This window comes from Penicillium psychrofluorescens, assembly GCF_964197705.1.
Source record: "Penicillium psychrofluorescens genome assembly, chromosome: 6".
Classification (NCBI taxonomy): domain Eukaryota; kingdom Fungi; phylum Ascomycota; class Eurotiomycetes; order Eurotiales; family Aspergillaceae; genus Penicillium; species Penicillium psychrofluorescens.
Window position 1 is genome coordinate 2,454,661 of NC_133444.1, and position 11,119 is coordinate 2,465,779.

The window sequence follows — 11,119 nt, forward strand, 5'->3', positions numbered from 1 at the left end:
CAAATCTCCGTGTTTTTGTAGGTACTGCTTACATATATTGGGCCCTCGAATCCCCTCAAGCCAATAAGCAGATATTATAGTTATCTCGGGTTAGCTTACCAATAACGAGAAAAGATTTGAACACTTCAGTGTTTGTTCCACTGCTCAGCTTCCAGCAATTACACCGGGAAGCCTTGGCTGACAATGGGTTCACAAATCACTTTCGACAGTCGAGACGGCCGATGGCTTTCTCGAGGTCGAGAATATGAAACGGAAGACGTGGAATGGAAACAGGTCGGTTACCTCCAGGTGGAAATAACAACTGCCAGCAACAGAGCCCAGACTGACAGATAATCTTACCGCAGTTCTATACAACGAATAAAGCCAGTGTGCCTTTACTTCTCGGTGATGTTGAGAGTCTTCGACAGAAGATGTTCAACGTGAAGATGAGAGGTCAGAGCAAAGCATCTCCGATTAGCGATGGGTTTGTCACCGAGAACCACGTCATAACAACGATCGATGGAGGGCATATGGCTCTACGAATTTATATTCCGGAAGAACCTGATAGAGATGATGCATCATTTCCCGTGATGCTATAGTGAGTAGTTCTGAATTGACGGTTTCCAGCTGTCGAATTCAACCTCGTCTCACTCTCCTTTCCCTAGTTTCCATGGCGGTGGCTTCGCGCTCGGTGACTTGGATGGGGAGGACAGAACATGTCGACTTCTCTGTACCAAGGCTAAAATGGTGATAGTGAGTGTGGATTACAGACTGTAAGATTTTACCACAGAAGAAGTTATCAGTCTTGACTAACCGGACAAAGTGCGCCTGAGAATCCCTATCCTGCAGCCTTGAATGATGCTTGGGATGCATTGAAATGGGTATGTGTAATTTCATCTATCATATATATGTTGACCGCCATCTGACGCCAGCACAGACTGTTGAAAATGCATCAAAAATCCACAGCGACAGAAATAAAGTCCTTACAGGTGGTACTAGCGCTGGTGCCAATCTGGTACGCAAAGTAAACATTGATTTATTCCAACCTACTGATCGGTCGATATATAGGCAGCAGTCTTAGCACAAGGAGCCAAAAAACGAGGCATTGAAATTCGAGGCCAGCTGCTGCGAATCCCCGTCCTTTGCCAGAGCGATCCGCACTACAATGACTTAGGGCTGAAAAGCATGAATGAGATACACGACACTGCCATTCTCACCCCACCCGCGATGAAACAGTTTACGCGATGGTACCAACCTAGCGACGCAGCCAGCATAACAGTCTCCCCGCTGCTTGCGTCTCAATTTGATGGTCTTTCTCCAGCATATTTCCAAATCTGCGGCCGTGATCCGCTCAGAGACGAGGGCTTGGCCTATGCGGATGCACTTCATGAGGCAGGGTATGTTACGCATGCATTCCCTTTCTCATTATGTTCTTTACTTATAAATGAATTTGAAAGGGTCCCTGTGCAGGTCAATGTTTACCCAGGACTTCCACACGCTTTCTGGATCTTCCCAGAGATATCCACTACGCAGGTCACCGCTGAACATCTAGTTGAAGGAGTGAAATGGCTCTTGTCAAATTCTTAAGAATATGTATGATTCGAAGTATAGAAAGCTAGGAACTGTCCAATGTCAAGTCAAGCCTTTCAGGGTCACACAAATTAGTCCAGACCATGAATTTAGCCCCATAAAACACGTACATAGATCATAGAATGGGGCGCAGCTGGTTCTAATATCTTGGCAAGGCAATATTTCTGCCCATGGTGGCAAGCGTTGGGTCCAGGTTGGAGGGGTCTTGTATCCGCCCTCTATACTCGAGGTCGACGAGTATGAGTTTTGGGCTGAAGTTAATCAATCCCTAGTGGACTGTACTGGGATTTGAGCTCGATGTACGTGCTGTATTCATTTCAGACTCATCTAATTGACACCTGGGGCTTCTCGAACAGCCCATGCCGACTTTCCAGCCATCCCCTTCCAGAAGTGGCATGTGCCGGACGGGACAAATTCGCGAATTTGGCGACATATTTCCATTGGCACCACAAAAGCTACAGACAGCAAAAACATTCGACCGCCGATTGGTGGTCTTCGGGGAATCATGGAGCGATAATGACACCGAGGGACTCAGGGAAAGACCTGGGCAGATTGGCTGTGTTCGATGGTAAGGATGGTCATCCCCATCCCCTCCCCAGGAGAAACAAATGTGCCGGGAACATGCACAGATGAGTCGTTGTCTGACAGCCACAGGTTTCATTCCACCAAGAAAATCCCGCACACACAGCTCGCGCAATACTCAGGGGCGAATATGTCGGCTCAGCCCTGGATAACGACGACCTAGAAGGCTTGGGTTGGTTGTCTCAGATGCAACTCCCCGATTTCAAGACCCAGGTCCAGCGCTGGCTCCCTGCCGAGTCCCAGCTGCTCACCGGATTGTCTGAAGACCCAATCCGCCAGCACCAAGATCACACCATCTTCGTCATGGGCTTTGGTGTCTGGGATATCTGGAGCCTCGTCTCAGAAAGCTACGGCGAGGCAACTAGCTCGGTTGACCGTCGCATTACCATGCTCATGCACTAGAAGGATCTGCTGTGTGAGCAACGGAGCTGGGCGGATCTCAAGGCCATTTTGACGCAGACGGTCGACGTAGCTTTCCTGCCCGCGTTCACATCCGTGGTGGGTGATGATTACAATGACGAAGCGAAGATCCTAGAACATTGGAACCAGAAGCTGCGTGAAGTCGCTGCCGGTTGTGGTCATGGTACCATATACGTCTTTGACACTAATGCTTTTATGATGGATTGCATTCGAGACTACCAGCTCTACGCGGCCGGTATCGAGGCAGATAGCGGGTTGGGGAAGAGCCAGGGCCCGGGATGGGAGAATATGGTTGACCCCTGTGTCGAATCCGGAGTGTAGGTCATGATGTCAAAGGTGAAAAAACCATGTGAGAACCCTAACAAGTACTTGTTCCGGTAAACTGACCCCCTTCCCTGATCATTGGGCCATTGCTAACTCAATCCGATAGGAACCAAATGCACCTTGGCCCATCGGCGCACAAGATCATGGCCGCAGAAGTCTTCCATGGGATTGAATGGGTTGTTGGTGAACGAGAAACGACGCCGATAATGTGCGCCACTGCCGACGGCGTTTTGCAGCTCAGACATTGCCATCGATCAATGCAAAAATTGTATATGCATACTGGATTAGTCTGTACCCGAGGATCAAACGCTTGGTCTCAGCGCCCACGGGTTACTCGTTGCGGCGTGGATGGCCGTGTTCCAGCCTAGAACAAATGTACTGGATCCCAAAGATTTATAATAATAAAAAAAGGCACCGTAGCACTGTAGCTGATGTAAAACCGTCCGGTCTGGAACCTCTGACTGAGAGCCAGACAAGTTTCGGAAGAGAGCCAGTCGCGACAATACCACCCTGGAGCCCTTTTTTCTTCTTCACTGCAACGCGAGTCGCCATCCCCTTGTGGGGACGCGATCGACAAGGTGAATGAGATCATCTTTTCCAGATACCCGCAGTGGAGACAGATGTCAGGTCAGGGCGATCAGAGACATTGGTGGGCATTGCAATCCCTCAGTTTGCCTGACGCGAGGGATGAGTTAGGGCACATGGCAGTTGGCATTCCCGACAGATTTCCTCCCTCCCTCCTCCCCCTGCCCACCACCACCAATCAATCAGCGCAACGTACCTATTCCCTATCGGACTATTGCTCACTCGTTCTCTTTCAGGAACAGCGCGAGTGTTTGCCGCAGCCGTCTTTGTCTCGACGGGTCGGCCCTGGCCAATCACGGCACGGTCAGCGCGCGCGACAGGCCACGGGTCGCCGCATCCGGAGACAAAGAAAACAATGATGAGTCGACCACACTTTTTTTCTTTCTTCTACGGTCGCATTACCGAGCCCAGGTTCTAACTATGTAACTAATTGCCGAAACACGGGTGACAATCCATGGATAAAAATACCCTAGTGACCTCAACACTTAGAGGGAAGCAATCAAGAAAAAAGGTACTGTGCCATGGCCCGCGGCGTAAGGTTCTTGGTTCAGGGGACTTGCGCCTGTCCCTAGAGTACGCTAGCACTAGGTATAACAAAGCGCTTGAGGGCCCCTGTAGTGACTTTTTGCCCACTCGGTTGGCTTGGCCTGGATCGCAACCCGCCCATTGATGATCTATTGTCCCATACCCGACAGCACACCACAACCAGCAGGGATCAATCTTTTGGGGTAAAGAAAAAAGAACCAAAAAGAAATAATTGAGCATCAGCCCGCCCAAACGACGGGCCACGCGGAAGCTGAATTGCGCCAATCCTTGCTGATCCCGGTCTCTCCCCCGGTTGTTTCTTTGTCTCGCCTGGATATTTGGCATTGGAGGCTGATTTTCTTTGTCTCTCTCTCTCTCTCCTTTTGGAATACCATTCATTACATACTTGATCTCCCACCCTCTTTCTCCTGGTTTCGACTTTTCTTTCTTTCTTTCCTCTCTTTATTCTCATGGGGGTTGGTGGTTATACTTTCGAGCCCGTCCTCTTGTGGCTATCGGTTTTCCTTTGATTACACCTCCTGCCTCAAAACAGATTTCATTACCTGGATCTGCTATTTTTCTTTGTTCTCCTCCTCAAGTGGGAGGGAAGAAAAGTTTTAATAAATGTCTTACGATCGAGTCCTCCCCGACCCTGCTACTCTGCGCTATGAATCCGCTCAAGTCCATCTGCCTAGACCGGCGACCAGCAATCTCCTCGACCACAAGATCATGAACGACGACGTGCCCAGAGCAAACCTACCCGTACACCGGCACCACAGCGATGGTGGTCCGGTTGGGGGGTCTACTTACAGGTATGCCGAAGATTCTCATGAAGTGCCCCACGCGCACCAACCAATATCCTCTATCAGGAGCATTGGAAAGATCCCCTCGCCAAATGGATCCAAGGTGGGGCCGATGACCAGCGTCAAGGAACTGTCCATTCGCGAGCGGTCATCGTCGTCCTCGGCCAGCAGCACCAGTCCCGTCAAGCAGAAAGATAATTCAATTCAATTTTGCCTCTGCCAGCCGGATCCGAAGATTCCTCGGCCTCGTAATGGTGAGTCGATGCTGTCCGCGCCGTTGTCCATGGACCCTGGCAAGTGCTTTTTTTGTTTTCTTGAATTTAGCATGTTCTGCACCTGATGAGCCTCTGCTAATACATTTTTTTTTTTAGCCTTTATCCTGTATCGTCAGCACTATCAAGCTGTAGTTGTGGCTCACAACCCTGGCCTGGCAAACCCGGAGATCTCCAAGATCATAGGCGAGCAGTGGAGATCATTGTCAGAGGAGGAGAAGAGTAAGTGGAAGGCGCTGGCCGAGGTAAGCTATTTACTAGACATTAGTTTGCACGAGGCTCATTCTGGTCCAGGAAGAAAAAGCCCGCCATCAGCAGCAATATCCAGACTACCGGTACCAGCCCCGGCGGTATGGCCGGGATGGGAGCTCTCGAAATTCCACCTCGGGCATCAGTCACAACCCATCGGGTGCGACGACGTGCAACCGATGCGGAGGCCGTGTCATGAATGCACCGTCTTCTCCAAAGACACCCTTTACTCCAACAGACGGCGCTGCATACCGAGCATCGAGCTTCTCAAGGCCTTCAACACACCCCAACGCACTCACCATGCGCAGCTCTCACGGCCGAGAGAAATATCCAGTTCCAAAGCCAATCAAAGTCGACCCTGCAGAAGCGCGGGAAACACGCCCACGTCAATGGGAGCAGAACGGGGGTCGATCACCGGATAATAAGCGCCGCCGAGTCTCCCACCAGGTCCCCTTCAAGCCCAGTTTGCCATCCCACCGAGACAGAAGCCCTGAGTCACCACATCCCATCTCTCCATATAGTGCCCGTTCGGACATGGCACCACCACGCAGCATGTTTCCCATTCTTCATCCTCCGAGGCCGTATGGGAGTGTATCAGCCCAGGGACATCCCGATCCTAGTCTGAAGCTCCCGCCGCTGCAGACGACCACTCTGGCGATGACACCCACGACACCACACTCACAAGACGGACCGCCTAGCGTTGAAGCTACTGTGATGACGATATCCCCGCTGAACAAAATCAAAGTCCTCGCCAAGATCTCGCCGCCTCTTGTGCCATCCTTCCGCGAGACCAACCCACAAAGCCGAGGTCCCGTCATCGCCGTCGATGGACAAGATCCAGAACTGGTCCAGATCGCCGTGGAGTACCTAGAGCGCCTCCTCAAAAAAGAAGCCAAGTATCAGGTTCGCGTCTTCGAGGGACCCGAGATTCAGGCTCCGCGGCCAGGGGGCCCCGAGGCTGGTCAGATGGGAGATGGAACGGTGGAATACCTCAACACCATTTCCGCTTGGCACCGCATCTCTGATGAGGTGATCAGTTTCGTCAAGTCAGCCTCATCTGCGGACTCCTCCGATGGCAAATCCACAACCACAGACGAAGAGTCCACCCATTCGGGCATGTCGCCCAAGACCATCATTCCCAAGACCGCCAACATGCAGATCCACTCACCGGCGCAGTCGAGCGAGACTGGCTCCGAGGGCAGCGTGATGTCCTCGAGTACGGCAGCTAGCCATCACTGCGCCGTTCCAATCTCCCTGGTCCCGAGATACCAGCTCAGCACGGCGGACGCGTTCGCGTGCTCAATTCCAATCGCCGATGCCTACGCGCCGCTCGACCATTGGCAGTGGATGGCATCCCTGTGGCGCGCATGCGTTGGGCCTGATATCACAGTGTACATCCACGAATGCACCCGGGAGGAACTGGATGGTGTCGGCGGGAACCCGGTTGAAATTCGACTGCAGGATGCACGCACGGTCGTGCTGCGGAAGGTGGTTGGTACTGCTCGGGAGCTGGAGGAGAAGGCGCTGAAGCGGGTTGGATTTGAGATTGAAGATTACCTCACGCAGTGATCATGTCTGTAATTAGAATATTTCGGTCTTCTGCGATCTGAAGGAAGTGGGACTTCTTGTGGCGCCCACATCCGTTGTTTTCATAGTTGTTGCTAAGAGAATCAATTAATAATGAAGGGAAAGACCGATAGTAGGGCGGTGAGAAACTGCCTCCTTATCTCCGCTTATCAATCGTCGCGTTTGTCCCTCGCCAACTATTCTTGCACCGGCGCCAGACCATCTCTTCCCTGGCATATGGAGCATGCAGGGGGCTGTGATTCCGACAGGGACCGTCTCTGAGGGTGTGGTCAACTTCGAGGCATCCTCGTCGCCCGCTCCGTCGACAACTTCCTCCGTTTCGCCCGGGGTCTCCACACCGATCAAGTCATCAAATTCGACGCCCATTGCTGGCCCCTCACCCGAAGTGGACACTTTCCAGCAAGATGAATCACCCGATGATTCCGGTCTGTATATTCCTGTGGGAGTTTTAGGGAAATCTCTGGGCCGGGAAGGCCAATTCCCAGAGTCTGAGATCTCAACCCTCGAGAAGCACAACTGGATCCGCACCCGCAGTCGCAATGATGGAGAATATGTTAGGGTTTACGTGCTCCCCGATGATCTGGCTCGCTCATTGATCCCTCGCTCGAGTACGAAGCTGAGATATGCTTTGAAAGTTATCATGTCCAGGATTGATCGATCATCCGAAGCATGGGAGGGTCGATCGCCCCCGCACAATGCAGAGTTGGGGATAACGGACAGCGCTGATGATGAGTCTCTGTGGTATATCTTCAATACGCTGAAGGATCCCAATCCGCGGGTGGAGGCTATGAAGGAGACCCATTCCCAACAGGCCATGGAGGATTTATTGCTAGAGACCACCCCCCCGACGGTGCTGGGTCTCAAGACTTTTCTTTATACGTACCAGCGTCGGTCTGCTGCAACTATGGTGCAACGTGAGGCACAGCCTTTCCAAACACTGGATCCCCGCTTGCAGGCGTGGCAGAGTCCCACTGGGCTGGAGTACTACTATGACAAAGAGGATGGAAGTATTGTTCGTGAGCCTAGACTGTACTCTGAGGCTTGTGGTGGTGAGTTCGGGATAGCCGAAAATTCATGGTTGTCGACTGACCGTCGGTTAGGTATTCTGGCGGAGACTATGGGCTGCGGAAAAACGCTGATCTGTCTTGCCGTTATCCTTGCTACCCGCGGACATTTCCCCAAAGTTCCAGTACAGTACCAAGACAATGGGTTTCACCCCATTAGAGACAAGACGGCTCCCCTCGTTGATATGGCAGCTGCAGCAGCGGGTCGACTTTCCTTGCCGTGGAAGAGACATTTCGAGACCCTGAAACAACAGGGTGTTTTTTTCAATCGCTGCGTCCAGGCATGCGAGTTCCATTGTGGTTCATATGAGATTCCCCCGCATCAGACTAGATATCAGGGTCGACACAGCACGTCTTATCCTCGACCGCCAGCAAAACGGATCAGACTCTGTACGGGCACTCTCGTGGTTGTTCCTCCTAACTTGGTGGACCACTGGGAGCGAGAGATTGCCACGCACACGGAAGGCCTGAATGTCTTAGTTCTTCGTTCGGGATCTGATGTGACACCACCCGCGAATCAACTGTTGGATTTTGACATTGTGCTCTTCTCAAAGACGCGGTTCGAGCGAGAAGCTGGCGAGGTCATCAATAACCGACGCAATACATTCATACAGGTTGATTCGTCACTCACCGAATTGCATTGGCTCCGAGTCATTGTGGACGAAGGTCACGGAGTGGCTGGTTCCGGCTCCAAAACGAACATGATGCATATGCTGAACCAATTGCATATTGAGCGTCGATGGATTATATCTGGTACCCCATCGACGGGGCTCTACGGAGTAGAAATCAGTCTCGCTTCACAGGAGGTAAACACCAGCGATACAGAATCTGCTGATGCTGAGGAAATTACCGCTGCAGCACTGCGAGTCCGAAAGAAGACCGGGAACGCAGTTGAAAACGAACTCAAGGACTTGGATAGGCTTCGGCGCATCGTCATAGAATTCCTTGACTTGAAGCCCTGGTCCAATTCCCGCGCCGACGATCCCGCCGACTGGACCAAATACATAAAACCAATTGGACCCGATGGCAAACGGCGCAAATCAACTTCACTTCGTGCGACTCTTCAGAGTTTAGTCGTGCGACATCGGCTTGGAACGATTAATTCTGAAATGACCCTGCCGAAGCTTTACAATCGGGTGGTTTATCTGGAACCGACATTCCATGACAAATTGTCGATCAATCTGTTTCTTTTCGGTCTGGCGGTCAATTCTATTACCTCCGAGCGCCAGGGTCCGGATTATATGTTCAACAAAAGTAACCGGAACCATCTCACTCAGACCATTAATAACTTGCGCCAGGCTGGATTCTGGTGGGCGGGATCGGATGTGGATGCCCAAGACACGGTGGATCATGCAGTGAAATATTTGAACAAAAAAAATGACAAGCAAGAACCGATTGCCCGAGAAGATGTGGCAAAATTGATGCAAGGGATTGAGATCGCCCGTCTAGCAATGAACTGTGGAAGTTGGCATGCCTTTAAGCAATTGCACGAACTCGGGATCTTCGTTGAGAAGTTCCCGGATCACTCTCGAGCCCTGTGGGCACTCGATTCTGATCAAGCGCAGCAAGAGCCAATGCTCATCGGTATCACCCAGGCTCGCCATGCACAGCAGTTTGTTGCACAGCATCTTCGATCCTACGATCCCGCTGAAGGTCTCGCGGGCGCTGGTATCAAGGTTCGTCGAGATCTGGAAAAGCGCGACAATGTCTCTCGCAAGGGAAAACCAGAGTCAGCGGATGCAGCAGAAACTCAAGGAACACTAATCCAAAGTTCCAAACCACAAAACAGCAAGACTCCAAAGAAGACATTTGAAAAGAACATCTTCCGGGAACTGCCTGAAAATTCGCCGCTGAAGCAAACGCGCCTTCTTGCCACGGCCTCAGCCAAGCTGACATACTTGCTAGACCAAGTTGTGAAATTTCAGGACACCGAAAAGATCATCATTTTCTACGACAATCACAACTCGGCGTACTGGATTGCTGAAGGTCTGGAGCTTCTGGGCGTTGAGTTCCGCATCTACGCGAGCACATTGAAGCCCGAACTTCGCACCGAGTACCTGAAGTTATTTCGCGAGTCAGAAAAAGTGCGCGTTCTTCTTATGGACCTGCGGCAGGCGTCGCACGGCCTCCACATCGCACAAGCATCGCGAGTCTTTATTGTCAATCCAATCTGGCAGCCTACTATTGAAAGTCAAGCAATCAAGCGCGCGCATCGAATAGGACAAACACGACCCGTGTACGTGGAAACTCTTGTGTTGCGGGATACACTGGAAGACCGAATGCTGCGCCGTCGCAAGGAGATGTCGGAAGCGGAGATGCAGCAGGCAGAGAAAAATCTGTTGGATGATAATACCATGAGCGATATCATCCAGAAAGAACAATTTCTTTCCCTGTCGGACGAGGCTTCCACGGCAGCAGCATACCTCCAGCACCCGACGGGCTTCTTTGATCGGCACCGACTCCCGATCCCAGACGACGAGGCGCATCCAACTCCGAAGCGGTCCCGTCCTGCTAATGTGGAGCCTGATGCAGATCCAGATCGTGCGCTTCAAAAACGGCCAAAGATCAGCTTTGCCGAGAATGTGGAGGTCGTCGAGAGTGCTCCCCCGGTTTCTTCGTCGTCCCCATCGCCGGTTCTTTCACCCGCGACAGAACCGGACTGTGTAAGGAAAGCTGTTGCATTCTCTGTGAGTGATTTGACTGCAGATAGATCTGTGGATACTTCATCACCATTTCCGGTGGGAGAGGAGAACAGCCCCAACAGACGGGTCTCCCTATTTGGGCCATAGTGCTTGTTCCATTGCTTTGTATTGATCATGTTTGGGACAGGACTGGCTTGGATTGATTATAGGAATGGCGCTAAGGTGATTGATTTATGTTAGATCTACTGATTTCCTCATCTAGTTCGTTTGAGAATCAGTTATACCCTGTGCGGTTTGGCGTCTTTCTATATATATGATGTATTAACAATTCCAACTCACAAACACGTACCCCTCATGTATAATGGAGCTTATTTAGATCATCTTGTAGCGCGGTGATCAGGATTTGTTCAATCCACGTCTTTCGTTTAACCAGAAAAGCGCAAACTCAGTCGTTAATTCGGATTTACTTCCACTAACTTTCATGGCCGTTCCTTCTC

The 11,119-nt window shown here is 51.4% G+C and overlaps 4 protein-coding genes across 4 annotated transcripts; all 4 read left to right on the plus strand.

Moving 5' to 3' along the window:
- Nucleotides 1–1,206: 1,206 nt before the first annotated feature.
- PFLUO_LOCUS9402 (uncharacterized protein) lies at nt 1,207–1,531 on the plus strand (the record flags this gene model as incomplete). Its single annotated transcript, XM_073787226.1, has 2 exons — nt 1,207–1,376; nt 1,513–1,531. 2 exons carry the CDS (start codon nt 1,207–1,209, stop codon nt 1,529–1,531), a joined length of 189 nt encoding a protein of 62 aa, XP_073643402.1.
- Nucleotides 1,532–2,198: 667 nt separating this feature from the next.
- On the plus strand, nt 2,199–2,892 carry PFLUO_LOCUS9403 (uncharacterized protein; the record flags this gene model as incomplete). Its single annotated transcript, XM_073787227.1, has 3 exons — nt 2,199–2,202; nt 2,258–2,520; nt 2,554–2,892. 3 exons carry the CDS (start codon nt 2,199–2,201, stop codon nt 2,890–2,892), a joined length of 606 nt encoding a protein of 201 aa, XP_073643403.1.
- Nucleotides 2,893–4,629: 1,737 nt separating this feature from the next.
- Nucleotides 4,630–6,898, plus strand: PFLUO_LOCUS9404 (slightly ste11-like protein; the record flags this gene model as incomplete). The annotated part of the gene is made up of 3 exons (XM_073787228.1): nt 4,630–5,062; nt 5,180–5,325; nt 5,375–6,898. 3 exons carry the CDS (start codon nt 4,630–4,632, stop codon nt 6,896–6,898), a joined length of 2,103 nt encoding a protein of 700 aa, XP_073643404.1.
- Nucleotides 6,899–7,139: 241 nt separating this feature from the next.
- On the plus strand, nt 7,140–10,769 carry PFLUO_LOCUS9405 (uncharacterized protein; the record flags this gene model as incomplete). The annotated part of the gene is made up of 2 exons (XM_073787229.1): nt 7,140–7,965; nt 8,017–10,769. The coding sequence occupies 2 exons, from the start codon at nt 7,140–7,142 to the stop codon at nt 10,767–10,769; spliced, it is 3,579 nt and encodes a 1,192-aa protein (XP_073643405.1).
- Between the last annotated feature and the right edge of the window lie 350 nt (nt 10,770–11,119).